This window comes from Haliotis rufescens, unplaced genomic scaffold (genome assembly GCF_023055435.1).
Source record: "Haliotis rufescens isolate VD_foot unplaced genomic scaffold, xgHalRufe1.0.p SCAF_2, whole genome shotgun sequence".
NCBI classification, from domain to species: domain Eukaryota; kingdom Metazoa; phylum Mollusca; class Gastropoda; order Lepetellida; family Haliotidae; genus Haliotis; species Haliotis rufescens.
In genome coordinates, this window is record NW_025963890.1 from 22,988,948 (window position 1) to 23,008,972 (window position 20,025).

At 41.8% G+C, this 20,025-nt stretch overlaps 1 protein-coding gene across 1 annotated transcript in view; it reads right to left on the bottom strand.

The window, feature by feature from the left end:
* Positions 1–1,315: 1,315 nt before the first annotated feature.
* The window catches only part of LOC125381906 (extensin-like), a 59,625-nt gene continuing 40,915 nt past the window's right edge, over positions 1,316–20,025 (bottom strand). Inside the window, exon 2 of the mRNA XM_048399263.1 lies at positions 1,316–2,290. Coding sequence (XP_048255220.1) covers positions 1,316–2,290 — 975 coding nt within the window. The remainder of the gene's footprint in view (positions 2,291–20,025) is intronic.

Here is a 20,025-nt window from a genome sequence, read left to right on the forward strand (position 1 = left end):
GTCTCTGAACTGACACCCACTGACAACACATCCCAACATACATACAAAATGCAGTGTGTTATCAGCGTTGTTTATTTCGAAAACAAATAAAGCAACTGCATGCCTTGGAAAGTTATTACCATTTGTATTCGTTGGGGTTTTCACCACTCGTCCAGAGGCAAATATCAATGTAATTAAACTTCATTTCTCCACAGACGTTCGACATTGTTCGCATGAGATTAATTCTAAGATGATATTTACTTTAACTTGATGAGATTGAAGGAAAGCATCTTCTCAGTCTTGTTGTAGGGAAGGTAAATACGCTAAAAGAGAGATGTATTTATTTTGTCCTTCTCAGTGTTGGGTTATTACCATCACAAAAATCACATATGGAAAATCGTATGAAATTACCTCAATCAAAATAGTCTTTGTCTGGCAGGCGACTTCAAATCTTTGGACTTTCTTTAACTTGTCGTTTGGATAATATTATCTTTAGGTTAGCGTTGTGGTGCTGAATAGCTAAAAACTACCCATGTCTCTACTGAATAAACACTATTTCCAGCCGACTACTCTTGTTTCATTTGAACAACACTCCATAAAAAAATATCGATTAATTTTTTTCCCAGTCGCAGACCTTTGGTGAAATCAACTTCTCCCTGTGAAAAAAAGACTCTACTCCTGATTGGAGCTCAATCATATTGACTGATGGTGCAATTCTATCTGTCAACTGATTTTCAAAATAACAAGAGATGGTCCCTCGTGACTCGCCAATCCAGTCACCCAACACGGAAAAACTAATCCTATTTCTTCAGATGTTCCGATTATACCGGAGACAGGTTTACTGGAAATAAAATACCAAGTAGAGACAGAGGGCCTGTGTACGTTGTATCGTTTTATTGCTTGGAAATAAAAAAGTGTCGCCCCCGTCAAACTCACGGACATTTTAATGGAAAACCAGGCTGGCATTTGTTGCCAAATTGCAACCTTGAGGAACAAGTTATTTAAACTGTTTTTGGAACGATAGTACTGGATGACATTTAGAACGGTTTTATGTTTTTACATCAAAATGGATTTTTTCAGGCCTAACATGAAATAATATAGATTGGTTGTTGAGATAGGTGTTTTCGGTGAAACCTGTATGCCGTACCATTAGGATATTTGTGGGGCGTGACGGGGTTTAGTGTGGGGTGTGACAGAGGGTAGGTGTGGGGCGTGACGGTGGGTAGGTGTGGGGTGTGACGGAGCGTAGGTGTAGGGCGTGACGGGGTTTAGTGTGGGGTGTGACGGAGGGTAGGTGTGGGGTGTGACGGACGGTAGGTGTGGGGCGTGACGGGGTTTAGTGTAGGGTGTGACGGAGAGTAGGTGTAGGGTGTGACGGAGGGTAGGTGTGGGGTGTGACGGAGGGTAGGTGTAGGGTGTGACAGAGGGTAGGTGTGGGGTGTGACGGAGGGTAGGTGTAGGGTGTGACGGAGGGTAGGTGTAGGGTGTGACGGAGGGTAGGTGTGGTGTGTGACGGAGGGTAGGTGTGGGCGTGACGGAGGGTAGGTGTGGGGTGTGACGGAGGGTAGGTGTAGGGTGTGACAGAGGGTAGGTGTAGGGTGTGACGGAGGGTAGGTGTAGGGTGTGACGGAGGGTAGATGTAGGGTGTGACGGAGGGTAGGTGTAGGGTGTGACGGAGGGTAGGTTTAGGGTGTGACGGAGGGTAGGTGTAGGGTGTGACGGAGGGTAGGTGTGGGGTGTGACGGAGGGTAGGTGTAGGGTGTGACGGAGGGTAGGTGTAGGGTGTGACAGAGGGTAGGTGTTGGGTGTGACGGAGGGTAGGTGTGGGGTGTGACGGAGGGTAGGTGTAGGGTGTGACGGAGGGTAGGTGTAGGGTGTGACAGAGGGTAGGTGTGGGCGTGACGGAGGGTAGGTGTGGGGTGTGACGGAGGGTAGGTGTGGGCGTGACTGAGTTTAGTGTCGTGTGTGACGGAGGGTGTTGTAGGGTGTGACGGAGGTTGGGGTGGGGCGTGACGGGGTTTAGTGTAGGGTGTGACGGAGGGTAGGTGTAGGATGTGACGGAGGGTAGGTGTAGGGTGTGACGGAGGGTAGGTGTGGGGTGTGACGGAGGGTAGGTGTGGGCGTGACTGAGTTTAGTGTCGTGTGTGACGGAGGGTGTTGTAGGGTGTGACGGAGGTTGGGGTGGGGCGTGACGGATGTGGGTGTAGGGTGTGACGGAGTAGATTTGACGTGTGACAAAGGGTCGGTGTTGGGTGTAGCGTAGGGTTGTTGAAATAAAGTGTGGCGGGTCCCAAGTGACCTTAGAACTGACCTCCACAACAAAGACATGATCCAGTATCCCAGACCAGGCATATTGTTGGAGTATGTATAGGGTGTTTGCACGCTCTAGTCATCTTCCGACTAGAGTACAATTGTGGTTAAATCGAACCGAATGTGTTTTGAAGCAAATTGTGAGCCAACATATCGTAACATCATATGGTGAAATGTCCTGGCTGTTGGCCTGTCCGCCGATACGAACACGACACGTCAACTGTCTAGCACATGGAGCTCACCTGTCTATATATTGATGAAAAGAAGTAAGGGTACAGATATAAAACCGAAGATGATGGTAACCAAATGATAGCCCAGACACTAACATTTTATTAGTTTGGTAATTTTTGGGTTGAGACGAACATTAAAGTGTCTGTTTATTGAATACAAACTTTTCCCCCAAAATGTCTCTTAACAAAATGTCATTTGAAGTGACAGACAAAGCCCCAGAACTGCGTCATCTAGCAAAATTGGTTGATCAACCTTACAATTGAGACAGTAACAGAGATACGAGCTGTCGGTGACAGTTCTCTTTGAAAGCTGAACAAGTTGCGGTGTCTCGGTACAGAACATGTCTGTTATTACGTTGTCTTTTGTCAGTTTAGAGAAACAAGCCCAAAAGCCACATTGTCGCAGGATTGGAATCGTTACTAAAAACAGCGACTAGTTGTTTTGAAGCTCTGGGAGTGGGGATTTGTGTTCCATTGATTCCCACAAGTCAGTTGAGCAAAGTGTTTATGAATGGACTCAACAAGCTTTTTATAGCATAGAACTTTTAAATAATAGTGTGGGGTTGTACGCCCTCCCTGTTGTCCGTGATAACTACACCCTTCCTGTTGTCCGTGATAACTACACCCTTCCTGTTGTCCGTGATAACTACACCCTTCCTGTTGTTCGTGATAACTACACCCAAATGTTGTTCGTGATAACTACACCCTTCCTGTTGTTCGTGATAACTACACCCTTCCTGTTGTTCGTGATAACTACACCCTTCCTGTTGTTCGTGATAACTACACCCTTCCTGTTGTTCGTGATAACTACGCCCTTCCTGTTGTTCGTGATAACTACGCCCTTCCTGTTGTTCGTGATAACTACGCCCTTCCTGTTGTCCGTGATAACTACACCCTTCCTGTTGTTCGTGATAACTACACCCTTCCTGTTGTTCGTGATAACTACACCCAAATGTTGTTCGTGATAACTACGCCCTTCCTGTTGTTCGTGATAACTACGCCCTTCCTGTTGTTCGTGATAACTACACCCTTCCTGTTATTCGTGATAACTTCACCCTCATGCTGTTCGTGATAACTACACCCTTCCTGTTATTCGTGATAACTACACCCTTCCTGTTATTCGTGATAACTACACCCTTATGTTATTCGTTATAACTACGCCCTTCCTGTTATTCGTGATAACTACACCCTAATGTTGTTCGTAATAACTACACCCTTCCTGTTTTTCGTGATAACTACACCCTTTCTGTTATTTGTGATAACTACACCCTTATGTTGTTCGTGATAACTACGCCCTTCCTGTTATTCGTGATAACTCCATCCTTATGTTGTTCGTGACAACTACACTCTTATGTTGTTCGTGATAAAGACACCCTTCCTGTTGTTCGTGATAACTACACCCTTATGTTGTTTGTGATAACTACTCCCTTCCTGTTATTCGTGATAACTACACCCTTATGTTTTTCGTGATAACTACGCACTTCCTGCTACTCGTGATAACTACACCCTTCCTGTTACTAGTGATAACTACACCCTTCCTGTTGTTGGTGATAACTACACCCTTCTTGTTACTCATGATAACTACACCCTTATGTTATTCGTGATAACTACGCCCTCCCTTTTATTCGTGATAACTACACCCTTCCTGTTCTTCGTGATAACTACACCCTTCCTGTTACTCGCGGATCGTGATAACTACACCCTTCCTCTTCTTCGTGATAACTACACCCTTCCTGTTCTTCGTGATAACTACACCCTTCCTGTTGTTCGTGATAACTACACCCATCCTGTTACTCGCGGATCTTGATAATTACGCCCTTCCTGTCGTTCGTGATAACTACACCCTTATGTTGTTCGTGATAACTACACCCTTATGTTATTCGTGATAACTACACCCTTCCTGTTGTTCGTGATAACTACGCCCTTCCTGTTGTTCGTGATAACTACACCCTTCCTATTATTCGTCATAACTACACCTTTATGTTCTTCGTGATAACTACGCCCTTCCTGCTATTCGTGATAACTACGCCCTCCCTTTTATTCGTGATAACTACACCCTTCCTGTTGTTCGTGATAACTACACCCATCCTGTTACTCGCGGATCTTGATAATTACGCCCTTCCTGTCGTTCGTGATAACTACACCCTTCTTGTTGTTCGTGATAACTACGCCCTTCCTGTTGTTCGTGATAACTACACCCTTCCTATTATTCGTCATAACTACCCCTTATGTTCTTCGTGATAACCACGCCCTTCCTGCTATTCGTGATAACTACGCCCTCCCTTTTATTCGTGATAACTACACCCTTCCTGTTGTTCGTGATAACTACACCCTTCCTGTTATTCGTGATAACTACACCCTTATGTTGTTCGTGATAACTACACCCTTCCTGTTGTTCGTGATAACTACACCCTTCCTGTTGTTCGTGATAACTACGCCCTTCCTGTTATTCGTGATAACTACAACCTTTCTTTTATTCGTGATAACTACACCTTTTTGTTCTTCGTGATAACTACGCCCTTCCTGTTATTCGTGATAACTACGCCCTCCATTTTATTCTTGATAACTACACCCTTTCCTTTTGTTCGCGATAACTACACCCTTCCTGTTACTAGTGATAACTACGCCCTTCCTGTTGTTCGTGATAACGACGCCCTTCCTGTTGTTCGTGATAACTACACCCTTCCTGTTATTCGTGATAACTACACCTTTATGTTCTTCGTGATAACTACGCCCTTCCTGCTATTTGTGATAACTACGCCCTCCCTTTTATTCGTGATAACTACACCCTTTCTGTTGTTCGTGATAACTGCTTCCTTCCTGTTACTAGTGATAAATTCGCCTTTCCTGTTGTTCGTGATAACTACACCCTTCCTGTTATCCGTGATAACAACACCCTTATGTTGTTCGTGATAACTACACCCTTCCTGTTGTTCGTGATAACTACGCCCTTCCTGTTGTTCGTGATAACTACACCCTTCCTGTTATTCGTCATAACTACACATTTATGTTATTCGTGATAACTACGCCCTTCCTGTTGTTCGTGATAACTACACCCTTCCTGTTTCTCGTGATAACTACACCCTTCCTGTTATTCGTGATAACTACACCCTTCCCGTTGTTCGTGATAACTACGCCCTTCCTGTTGTTCGTGATAACTACACCCTTCCTGTTATTCGTCATAACTACACATTTATGTTCTTCGTGATAACTACGCCCTTCCTGTTGTTCGTGACAACTACGCCCTCCCTTTTATTCGTGATAACTACACCCTTCCTGTTGTTCGTGATAACTACACCCTTCCTGTTACTAGTGATAAATACACCCTTTCTGTTGTTCGTGATAACTACACCCTTCATGTTACTCGTGATAACTACACCCTTCTTGTTGTTCGTGATAACTACACCCTTATGTTATCCGTGATAACTACGCCCCCCTTTTATTCATGATAACTACACCCTTCCTGTTGTTCGTGATAACTACACCCTTCCTGTTAATCGTGATAACTAGGCCCTTCCTGTGGTTCGTGATAACTACGCCCTTCCTGTTATTCGTGATAACTACACCCTTCCTGTTGTTCGTGATAACTACACCCTTCCTGTGGTTCGTGATAACTACGCCCTTCCTGTGGTTCGTGATAACTACACCCTTATGTTATTCGTGATAACTACACCCTTCCTGTTATGCGTGATAACTACACCCTTCCTGTTACTCGTGATAACTACACCCTTCCTGTTGTTCGTGATAACTACACCCTTATGTTATTCGTGATAACTACGCCCTTCCTGTTGTTCGTGATAACTACACCCTTCCTGTTATTCGTGATAACTACGCCCTTCCTGTTGTTCGTGATAACTACACCCTTCCTGTTATTCGTGATAACTACACCCTTCCTGTTACTCGTGATAACTACACCTTTATGTTCTTCGTGATAACTACGCCCTTCCTGCTATTCGTGATAACTACGCCCTTCCTGTTGTTCGTGATAACTACACCCTTCCTGTTGTTCGTGATAACTACGCCCTTCCTGTTATTCGTGATAACTACACCCTTCCTGTTGTTCGTGATAACTACACCCTTCCTGTGGTTCGTGATAACTACGCCCTTCCTGTGGTTCGTGATAACTACACCCTTATGTTATTCGTGATAACTACACCCTTCCTGTTATGCGTGATAACTACACCCTTCCTGTTACTCGTGATAACTACACCCTTCCTGTTGTTCGTGATAACTACACCCTTATGTTATTCGTGATAACTACGCCCTTCCTGTTGTTCGTGATAACTACACCCTTCCTGTTATTCGTGATAACTACGCCCTTCCTGTTGTTCGTGATAACTACACCCTTCCTGTTATTCGTGATAACTACACCCTTCCTGTTACTCGTGATAACTACACCTTTATGTTCTTCGTGATAACTACGCCCTTCCTGCTATTCGTGATAACTACGCCCTTCCTGTTGTTCGTGATAACTACACCCTTCCTGTTGTTCGTGATAACTACGCCCTTCCTGTTGTTCGTGATAACTACACCCTTCCTGTTACTCGTGATAACTACGCCCTTCCTGTTGTTCGTGATAACCACGCCCTTCCTGCTATTCGTGATAACTACGCCCTCCCTTTTATTCGTGATAACTACACCCTTCCTGTTGTCCGTGATAACTACACCCTTCCTGTTGTTCGTGATAACTACACCCTTATGTTATTCGTGATAACTACACCCTTCCTGTTGTTCGTGATAATTACATTAAACAAGGTTTTGGGCAGAGTCGAGTTATGTCAGCATGGTTCTTTCTTGTTTTCATAAATGACCTTATATGTGAACCAAGGAAAGCAAACGATGGGCTCACTGTATATGGTATCTATATACCCTGTGTGTTATTGTCCGATGACACAATGCTCTTGTCTAAAACCCCACGGGGCTTACAGTCTTCCCTTGATTCAGTTTGTTTATATGCCAACAAATGGAGACTCACCTATAATGCCTCCAAGAGTAAATCACTTGTATTCTGAAAAACACGCCAGCGTCATAATAAAGTAACCTACAAGTTTGGCGATTGTTATTGTTCGTGATAACTACGCCCTACCTGTTGTTCGTGACTGCAACCAGTTCTTCTTGGAGTAGGAAGGGACAACTCTGCAACTAAAAGAGCCTACGGTAGGAAAGCCTAATGCATGTTTTGTAATGATATCCGATGTACGTTTTGTCATGATACATCATGCATTTCCTGTCACGAAAGCATAATGCATGTTGTGTAATGATTTCCCATGTACGTTTTGTCATGATACATCATGCATTTCCTGTCACGAAAGCATAATGCATGTTGTGTAATGATTTCCCATGTACGTTTTGTCATGATACATCATGCATTTCCTGTCACGAAAGCCTAATGTATGTTTTGTGATGATATCCCATGTACGTTTTGTCATGATACATCATGCATTAATTTTCCTGTCATGATAGCCTAATGCATGTTTTGTAGTGATATGCCATGTACGTTTTGTCATTTTACATCATGCATTTCCTGTCATGAGAGCCTAATGCATGTTTTGTAGTGATATGCCATGTACGTTTTGTCATGATACATCATGCATTTCCTGTCATGAGAGCCTAATGCATGTTGTGTAATGATTTCCCATGTACGTTTTGTCATGATACATCATGCATTCCCTGTCACGAAAGCCTAATGCATATTGTGTAATGATTTCCCATGTACGTTTTGTCATTTTACATCATGCATTTCCTGTCACGAAAGCCTAATGCATGTTTTGTAATGATATCCCATGTAAGTTTTGTCATGATACATCATGCATTTCCTGTCACGAAAGCCTAATGTATGTTTTGTGATGATATCCCATGTACGTTTTGTCATGATACATCATGCATTTCCTGTCACGAAAGCATAATGCATGTTTTGTAATGATATCCCATGTACGTTTTGTCATGATACATCATGCATTTCCTGTTATGAAAGCCTAATGCATGTTTTGTAATGATATCCCATGTAAGTTTTGTCATGATACATCATGCATTTCCTGTCACGAAAGCCTAATGTATGTTTTGTGATGATATCCCATGTACGTTTTGTCATTTTACATCATGCATTTCCTGTCACGAAAGCATAATGCATGTTTTGTAATGATATCCCATGTAAGTTTTGTCATGATACATCATGCATTTCCTGTCTCGAAAGCCTAATGCATGTTTTGTAATGATATCCCATGTACGTTTTGTCATTTTACATCATGCATTTCCTGTCATGAAAGCCTAATGCATGTTTTGTAGAGATATGCCATGTACGTTTTGTCATGATACATCATGCATTTCCTGTCACGAAAGCCTAATGCATGTTTTGTAGTGATATCCCATGTACGTGGATATTACTGAACGTCGGCGTGTAAAAGTTCCTATTTCAATATAAATATCAACCTCATTTTTTATGTATACCTTTACATCTTTTTATATGCAAACATGTAAAGTCACCAGGTGAAATGTAACACGTAAGGAGTTGCGTCCCTTAGTAGTGCCGGGACCCTATAATCGTCCAGATTATCATCTTTGTCAGCACCATGTCATTGTTTCACCCTGCGTCTTCCTGCCTTCTCATAACAAAAAAATATGTTCCAAATGAGGACTGTAAAAAGTACTTGGTTTCAGAAACCATGTTATAGTGAATATCTCATTTATTTCAGCACAGTGTGTGAAACAGGACACTTGGCCTTTGAGGAGGAAAACTGTTAGAAAAGAAATCCTAATTTGTTCACAGTATCATTTACATAAAGGGATAAGACTGTCATGAAAAATATATCAAACACCATTTTCCATAAATGTCTTTGTAGCTTGATTATTATGTTTCCTTGCAACTTTTTCGAAATTGATAGGATGCTTTGTTAAAAGGAACCCCAGATCGTTCCTGGGATTTTCTTAGCCTCCCCGCGCAACACTTTCATGAAACATTATGCGGGACATCAAAAAGATGATTACATTTTCTTACATGTGACTCCTCGTTTCTAGAAACTCTTTGAGAAAGAATTGGATTGGCCTAGTTTGTTTACATCTCGGCGATGAGACTTTGACCATACTGGGAGACGTTTAGTGAAATCACAGCTGGCTCTTCCTTTGATGTTGACGTGAGGGATTTGTGAAGTGATCCCCAAAGATGAAAGAGGGACAAAAAACAAGCCATAACAATACTTGCCAATACGAAGGTCATGCTACATACCAGCAATCGTCGATAAAAAGTAATTATTATCACACTGAAGTGTTTGAACTTTGTGAACTTGTATATAAGATTGTTGAAAAAAACACCGATTTGTCTATCACATTGTTGAAATGAACACCTATTTGTGTATCATATTGTTGAAATGAACATGGTATGTTTATCAGATTGAATTTCTAAATATTCCAAGTCCAACCACTTGACTGAGAACGTTTTGAAAATGACGAAAACGCAGAATGATTGTATCATTTCTATCGTGTTATGTTTTAAGGACCGTATCAATACGCTCATTGATCATTTCAAATCATCTTTAAAGTAAGAACGACGAAAACTACACCCTCCCTGTTGTTCGTGGCAACTGCTCCCTCGTGGTTGTTGGTGATAACTACACCCTTCCTGTTATTCGTGATAAAGACACCCTTTTTGTTGTTGGTGATAACTACACCCTTCCTGATGTTGGTGGTAACTACACCCTCCCTGTTGTTGGTGATAACTACATACCCCTGTTGTTCGTAGCAACTGCCCCCTCGTTGTTGTTCGTGATATCTACACCCTTCGTGTTGTTCGTGATAACGACACCCTTTTTGTTGTTGGTGATAACAACATTCTTCCTGTTGTTGGTGATAACTACACCCTTCCTGTTGTTCGTGATAACGACACCCTTTTTGTTGTTGGTGATAACAACACCCTTTTTGGTGTTGGTGATAACTACACCCTTCCTGTTAATCGTGATAACGACACCCTTTTTGTTGTTGGTGATAACGACACCCTTCCTGATGTTGGTTATAACTACACCCTCCCTGTTGTTGGTGATAACTACATCCCCTGTTGTTCGTGATTACAACATTCTTCCTGTTGTTGGTGATAACTACACCCTTCCTGTTATTCGTGATAACGACACCCTTTTTGTTGTTGGTGATAACTACACCCTTCCTGATGTTGGTTATAACTACACCCTCCCTGTTGTTGGTGATAACTACATCCCCCTGTTGTTCGTAGCAACTGCCCCCTCGTTGTTGTTCGTGATATATACACCCTTCTTGTTGTTCGTGATAACTACACCCTTTCTGTTGTTCGTGATTACAACATTCTTCCTGTTGTTGGTGATAACTACACCCTTCCTGTTGTTCGTGATACCTACAGCGATTCATGATGTTAGTGACTGCAACCAGTTCTTCTTGGAGTAGTAAGGGACAACTCTGCAACTAAAAGAGCCTACGGTAGGAAAGCGTAGTCTAACACAAATATCTTGGTGCATCAGTATTTCAAAGAACAATATTTCAAATAATTAACACGTGACATTAACAGACCCGTAACATTTTCTTAATTACAGTTGCTTTATGCTGCACTAATTCCAAAAGAATGTTGTTATTTTACGTTTTGGACGCTTCCTTGAGATTTTTAAAGCTCTCCCTTTTCCTATCCTTGTAAGGGAGCGCTATAAAAATCTGAAGGAAGCGTGAAAATGGAACAAAACATTTGTTTTGATGATCTGTCTTTCGGCTATTAGTATGTGCTTTGAGTGTACAGGGGCTGAAAACATTTGAATTTCTGAATCTTGGACACATGTATAAGACCTTATCATGGCCGAATATCGATCTACCCCCAAAATAGTTTAGCCGACATCGACCAGTCATTCTGGGTATATTTCGCCATAACTTTCTTATAACGTTAATTTATATGATGCAATGGTGAAACACTTTTGATACGTCCAACATCCTATGATTTGGTCTGCTGTTATTTGGATTGATTGTTTAGAAGAAAACTGACGCCAATACAATCCTGCTGAGACAGTTGAAGGAATGTTGGTGGACTCCTCCTGCATGTCGTATCCTTGTTCCAACACTTGTCACTAACGCAATGATCACATGAAATTTGGGAGGCGTGTGAAACTGCCATCGACTTGCACGACTCGAATAGCAAAATGTCATGATTTAATTTATTCTTGGTAAAGTCAAACATTTACATTCGAAAGTTAAGATTACATGAAACAGAACTGACATTTTTATATCGACAAAACTGTCGGAGTGTTTAGTAACACTCCCAGGGAGGTTTTCCACGACCTCAGTGTCACCTTACGCCATGCTAGAGCATGCACTGTAAACTATCTGCATCAAAAATGGAGAATATGTCCATTTACCGACACATGATTGAGGAGCGACTAGTTCTTCTCGATCTTTCGGATCGGCATGGGTCAGAAAGCCAACAACTGATGGTGTTTGGTTATCGATTGATATTCCCTCCTGACGAAAATTGCCCCGACATCAATCCATAGATTGTCTTAAGTGCAAACAAGGCGAAGCTGCACTTTCTCAAAATTCACTTTCTCATATTACTTTCCACATTTTTTAGGCCACATCGCCTCACCTTTTTATTCGCCTTTCTGGTTCCGTACCGTTACATTGCGTGTGATGCTTGAAATTAACGGTTCCCATGGCAACACATCAATCTTTTTCACATATTATGACATAGGTTGATGTTGCATATGACATGTCGACCCTTCACATAGTTTCTTGTACGTGAACAAGGATCATGTTTGACAGTCTTTTTTATATGTATCCGACATACACCAAAAACTATAATGAAATGTTTTTGCTTTTTTTATTTCAAAATAACATAGACAGATGCTTTGTCGTTGGCACTTTGGCCCCTGAGATGTTTTTAAGGGGTGACCCAGTTTGTTGCAATCAGTGGTCTTGTATTAATAGCGAAACGATTACTTGTAGAAACACATAAAAGCGGCGATGGAACCCACAAGTTCGACAATATTCTTCGCATCGCCTTCCGTCGTTGGCCATTAATGACTTAATGAACGTGTTGCATAATTTTCTCGCCAGATGGCTTCAGGTACGTCTCCCAACAGCGACACGCTGCGCGGTGTAATGCAGAGAAGATCTTTAAACTCCTTTGATCCTCAGAATGTGATAATATTCTACACGCAACATCGCAATATCAGTTAATAGCCACGTTAAAGGATCATTATGAATTTAAGGAGTGTCATTTGTATCTACCGTAGTTAACGTATGGGCCTCCCAGGAGAATGATATCATTGCGAAAAAAACTAATTATAGACTGGTGACTATTACCCAGAATTTGACATGGACACCAAATGTGCATATCTTCTTACTGCCAAAATATCAGGACGATGTTTAAACGTGTTCATTCTACATGCCTTGGCAAGACTGGTATCATTGATGAGGACCGTGGTTGTGTAGGGGCCTTTACTGCAATGTTGCTAGATGGTGTCAAGTGGGTTCTCTTTTTCAAATTCGGCAGGTACATCTATATACAAATTTAGGTTTATGGTTTGTTTTCGTGTTTGCATGCACATGCCAGATGTCGATAGGTATCCCCTGAATTCTACATCTTCGGGATATTTTTATATGTGAAAGGAAGTATAAATAGTATCCATTACCCAGCACTAATGTTTTGCTTCCTATTGCCATGCTGCATCCGACCGAACGCTACACGTTCACCTTTAATATGTTGTACTGTCTGCACGTGTTCCTTCAGGAAGGGTCGTGTGGCTGGTGTGCCCCTTTAAGAAAAAAAACATCGATGATTGAATTGACGAAACCGAATGTTTTCAAAAGCAAATGCCAGCTTATCCGAATTTTACCGCCCAGCTTATATACTCGGGGCTGTTCTCTTAATGAATTTGACGGAACAAGTTTCTATGATTCGCAAAAGAACACACGGACTGTTGTCAACCTTCAAGAAGCCTCAGTGCTGTCGCCTTCTGAAACAGGATTTGCGCCGTTACCAGCATCGTGGGGCCTCCTTCCAGTCGCCTGGACCACCTTGTATGATCTCTTGCGCTAAAAGCCTTTAAAATTAAAGATTTGCCTTCTTGCCTTTCAGCATCCATTTTACTATCCACAGTTAAAATCTCTGTATCGTCCGCCTAAAAGGACCTTAGTGAAAAGGAAAGGACCTTTAAATACCTTTTGTTTCCTCTATCACGTCTTCATGTTAGCCCCATGTTGCGGTAACCATAAAGATGTCAAGCCTTGTTAACTACGTTGGCAGCCCCGACAGTTCTTCTCACAGACAGCAGGTGAGTTCATCGCACCAGAAACCCCTCGGAGTGTTGGCCGAGTTCATCGTGGGCCGGTGTGCTGCGCCATCTATAGATGAGCTTAAAACCTCGCTTACTGAAGATTCATTGACCAGGAGCGAGTCAAATCACACGTGAACCTTCTCTTCCACATTTCCGAGTTCACAGGCAAGCAAATCGAATTTAGGATTGAAGAATCCGCACTGAACTCACTGTCTGTTTTTTGTTAGGTGTAGAGTAATTCTGTTGATTAATTGTGCTCACTTTGACGATTGATCTCAACTTCTTTTTATCGGAGAAGACGTGCTCTTATTGGTTTGAGAATTCCCTTTCACTAACAGTTTGGTGTGCCTTAATTCCTCCTTTGTTGATAGGCCACGACTCGGACCCCTGTCTGCCCATAAATACGATGCCCTTTTCTCAGCCGTAATCGGACCGTCCTCAGAAATAATATCTCCAAATTGATTTTATCCTCTCTGTTCACTTTGCTAGAAAAGGCTGTAAAATTGAATTTTCTTTGCCCGCACGGCAATTGGGTTTTCTTCCGAGGTAGTCAGTTTTAATTGATTGGTAGATTTACAGTGCAATTTCCTGCCTGTGACGTCACAGCTCGTGCGCAAGCGACAACATAGAGATCGGGGAGGATCCAGGGTCATTTTATTAGGTGAAATCTGTCTTTTATCAACAAGGCCGTTAGGTTGAAATGGAACAGATGCCACAAGAGAGACATTCATACTTCATAAGCTCAACATATCCACTGTAATATTCCATTATGGTCATGAAACCACTGCAGTCATTCTGGGTCAGATACGAAAGGCAATTTTCAAATCTAATCTATTTCGTAAAAATTAGAATTGGATTCGAATCTTACTTTGAACTGGAGACACTTCCGCAAATTGCAAAACTGTTCTTTATATTTTAAAGGCGCTGTTCTGTGGGATATTTTTGTTTTATGCGACTGCAACCCATCTCTTCAAAGGACTATGGTACTCTTCTGCAAAGGCAAATTTCCGAAAATAATCTTTATTCGATTTTTCTTTCAAATGGAAAATGAACTTTCAAAGAATCTTGTTAGATAGGATTTGATCGACAAATACACTTGAACCATTTGAAAAGTTTGATAATAGGATGAGCCATCATCAATAAGCTGCAAATGGTTTCAGTATGAGAATTTTGTCTGATACCCATTGACCACATCGATCTCTAGAGTACATATTCCGTGTGTATTTCACATGTAGATTTCACATGCTTAATTGACAAGCCAATTTGTATTTGAAAAAAGGAATGTGTGAACTGGTTGTAATACTATTTGATTTTGATTTTAGGAAGAGTTTTAAATAGAATGTGCCACATGTATAACAGAATATTTTATTCAAATTGAATATCAAATTCAAATATTTGACATTCAGACTGTAGAATAACAAGGACAGGGTTATCGTAACAAATCTATTACTGTGGACTCCAATGAGGTGTTTAATCATACATTTTGTTTGAAACAAAAGATACTAACGAAATAAAAACACCAAGTCATCATCATCAAGCAGCTTGCAGGGTTGTCGTGTTGTCTTACGCAACCTCCAATACAAAGACAGGCCGAGGTGACACATCGCAACTCCATGTGAAGAGTTGCAATCCTTAGACGTGCCAGGAGCCTGTCAAGCGTCAATCCAATACTCTCCCCGAATATTACTCTTTATCTCTAAGCTCCATACCCATGAGCATATACGCCAAGTTCGACTCTACTCATAGATTTAGCCAACGAGATGTTGGTTGGTTGGTTTGTTTGTTGTTTAACGCCGCACTCAGCAATATTCCGGCTATATGGTGGCGGTCTGTAAATAATCCAGTCTGGAACAGACATTCAAGTGATTAATATCATGAGCATCGACCCACGCATTTGGGATCGATGACATGCATCAACCAAGTCAGCGAGCCTGACCACCCGATCCAGTTAGTCGTCTCTTACCACAAGTCATAGTCGCCTTTTACAGCAAGCATTGGTTGTTGAAGACCTATTCTACCCCGGATCTTGACGGGACGCGCAGAGATGTATCTGAAATACTGCCAAAAAGATCATCACACAGACACTACCGTGAACAGCAGTGGACTGTGAAGATAATGCACATACTTGGTTTGCTTGCGTTATATTGTTACATCTCGATCTGTATTTTATTTCAGAATAAGAATGTTCGCATCGACAACAATTGAAATAGGTACCCTGTGGTGTCGTTGTAGGTGATGTCCCATCTGTTCCTTTCCAGCGTCGATGACGTGATAGATACAAACAGGCCCACCTTCTACATGCTCTGTTACTTCGCTTGATAAGAAACACCACACTCACAATCATCTGGCTCGGAATTCAATTCGAATGTAAATAACTCGCAACGATAGCAAGCAAAGATAATGACATGGCCCTATGTTACGTAAGTAAAATTCTATTTGTAAGCAAATACAATGTCTGTTTTTAGCCGACTGGGATTTCGGTTGTATTTCGATGAGGACTCTTATGTAAATGTTATCATGTTTTCATTTTGGTCGTAATCGTGGGATTTAAGTGGCAAATGACAAAAGAGCTGATTGACTTGCAAATACTGACCTATCTGGGGAATTGCCGCGGTACTTATGCAGGACGGAATACGCGCCTCTTAACGAGAGACAGACAGGCGCCAGAGCATTTCGAAACGTGTTGCATATTCGGACGACGCTTTAGAAACAGGTCTAGGGGACGTCTTTCTCGGATAGACAAAGCTACCATTTTATGTATGTCAACCGAGGAATTTAATGTCTCGATCTACCTTCTGCTTGCGTTTTACTGTAGTTTTAAAAGTTCCTTAAGTTAGTGGCACCGCCGCTTTACGTTTAATTGGAACCCAGATGAACTCAGATTCATGTACTGTCAGTATTTCTGATGTAAATAGACGAGGTCTTACAAGGTCTGATGATGTATAATCCTGATGAGATTGTTTAGGCAAAAGTATAACTGGGACTAATCTTGTATTTTTCATCCCCAAGGGCACCAATTGTGCTCCCTGATTCCCTATCTTATTTGTGAATCGGCAAAATCGAAAGACGAGACTTTTGAAAATAAAGTTTACATTAAGCGTCAGGTGTATCAGCGATCTGATAGCGTTCCAGAATTGTCAAATAGCAAATTCCCGTCCCCTGACTTACCCACCTGAACTAGAATCGTAAAAAGATTCTTTCAATAAAGCACCGACAAGAGTTTAAAATTGTGTGTCAACTTTCCCTTTTTATCGAGCAATATTCCAGCACCTCCAGCCTTTGGTGTCAACATTTCACAACATTAGAGGTAAAATTGAGCATGCTTTCTCAACGAAGAAAGTTCTTTGATCAGGGTTACAACGTTCAAGACCTTAGTAAGTCGTTCATAGCTGTGATATGGAGAACACTTTCATATTTGACGCATCAATGCCCAAAATGATGATGTAATTCCGGGTATGGCTTTGTACCATATGTTCCCGTGTTTGTTCAGATGAACAGTTGACTTGCCTTTGCATGTGTTTGTGACGGGTGCGGTGGGGCAGGATACGCTCACCTTGAACACCTGGTATCAACACATGCTTATGATAACGTCGTACGAAGGTCTCTGCTATTTTAATGGTTATGGAAATGGTTTTGTCGCTTTATTTTAATTGTGGTAATAATAGCGTTTTACCCTAGCGGCAGTTACCATACTAATCAGAAAAGCATGGTACGGAAATTTGAAAATTGACTAAGAGATATGCATTATGCATTGTTAGATGATCATTTTTATAAAAGAGTTCATTTCTGGGTACATGTAAACAAAGTTGTTTCTTTGAGGATGGTCTCGACGCTTTTACGAGGGCCCACTTTCATAAAGCGATCTTAGCGCTAAACTATTGTAACTTCAATTGCAGAAGCCCCTTTAAGGTACTGCAGCTGACCAGGTATGTCTCCTTGTGACAACTAGGACGGATAACCATGTGGGTTCAAGCTTCTAGTAGTTCATTCATTGTCACATTGAACAAAAGGGGAGCCGTACCGGTGACAGGGTAATGGGCCTTTATATTTAACAGTCAATGTTGTTAGGCTCATTCATAGATATATATACCTGTCGTTGGAAATCTGGGTATTTTCTTAGTTTTTTAACAAATCTTAAAATACACAAATGTACAACCAATTTCTAAAATGGAGAAGTTACTAAAATTGCATCAATCAAACGTACCACGTGAGTTAAAACAGCACGTCTCGACAGATCCACAACGTAGTGTTTTTCATCAATGTCTATTTATCATAGTTAAAATCTTTTTGACCGCCTCCGTGGTCTAGTGGTAGAGCGTCCGCCCAGAGAGCTGAAGGTCCGGGGTTCGCTTCCCGGCCGCGTCATACCAAAAAGACGTTAAAACGATGGTACTCGTTGTTACCCTGTCTGGCGCTCAGCATTAAGGGGCTAAAACAAGGACTGGTCGGCACGGAGTCAGTATACTGTGTCTGAGTTGGATATTCATGTTTAACTGCGGCATGGTATCTCAGTGAGCTAGCATTATAAATCGGCATCAGTCCGGACTAGTACAAGCAGCCACACAAACACACACACGTACATGCACGTCGCTAAAAAAAGTGCAATAATCTTGGACGCGACGTTAAACCTCATTTCACCTCGCCTATAATCTTGTTGAGACTGTAAAACGGCTACCTCCCTTGTTTTGTTGTCACGTGTGTTACACAGGTCCAGGCTGGCTAGCACCGTAGGTTACTTGACGGATTAGAACAGACTACTCTACATAATTCTCATTAAGATGGAAATAACATTGGAGCCCGCTCGTCCGCTTCAGCGACCGTTGCTAGTTGATGACTTTCCAAACAATGTCCCATATTCCGGTCACTACCCCCAGTGCGGCATAGCTGGTATATTAACAAATCTGTAGAAAAAAAAGTCAAATTATTGAAAGATACATGCCTAAACAACCAACTTCACCGCCCCCAAAGCATAGTGCGTCGTTTCAAGTAGCTTTATATTTCATTTTCGCCCATTGCAGAAGATCGCAAGTGGTTGGATCTAATCTCCTTAATGCAAAACCTCGACCCATTCCCTGCTGCAGTCATCTTTTATCAACAAGTTCTTGCAGTGATAAACAACCGTTACGTCATATACCGCTGGGGCGAGATGGCGACGGTGTTCATTGCCTGTTGTTTCATTGGCTTTGTCGTCTGGATCAAGCCACAGTTTCACTTCTTTGTCTACACTGATTTCAGACTTTTTTCTCCCAAATTGAACTGACTGTGTCATGACTGCGTATGCAGGTCGATTTGCTGGAAATAAATATGATACTCTCATGACGTCATAAATGATTTGCCGGCGTGAGAAAAACGGCCGAATTGGACATGAAACACGAAGCCTTTTAATAATGTACACAGATTTGAATTACACAAACACAAGACTTCCAGCTAAAGTGATATCTCAAGCCTGTGAATAATTTAGCCTGGGAAAGAATCTACTATCGTGCACCTTAGGTTAAGTGCATTTAAGGAACACGCTGCACGGGGTGTTGTAATGATTTGAGAATTCAAGATGCAGCTAGATGTAACTCCAATTTCGACTTTAATAATCGAAAATTGTGTAAGTCCCAAATCTAAATTATGTATATGCTTTTCGTATATCACAAAGTGGAGAAATATGTTTTACATATTCGAGTGCAATTTTGAAAGACTCGTGGTAAATGTGTTCTGAGGGATCTTAGTGAAAAGGTTTTTATTTATATTACGGCGTGTCAACGTTTGTGAGAGGAAAGTCCGAAACAACGTACGCGGCCGTGGACCTTCAACACACAACGAGCACTGGTATGGTGCAGCCTGATCCAAGTCATAATCAACCCGTGAAGATCCGAGGTAGAATAGGTCTACAGCAACCCATGCTTGCCGTAAAAGGTGACTGTGCTTGTCGTAAGAAGCAACTAATGTGATCGGATGGTCAGGCTCGCTGACATGGTTGATGCATGTCATCGTACCCAAATGCGTGGATCGATGCTCATGTATCGATCATTGGATTGTCTGGTCCAGACTCGATTATGTACGACCGCCGTCATATAGCTGGAATATTGCTGAGTGCGATGTTAAACAACAAACAAACAAACAATAGTCATAATCGGAGCCCGGCTTAGGGACACACAGAAAATTATGACGTCATATCCGCTGCTGAATTATATATTCATTGCACAAAAGTACGGAATGGACGTTATTATAACATG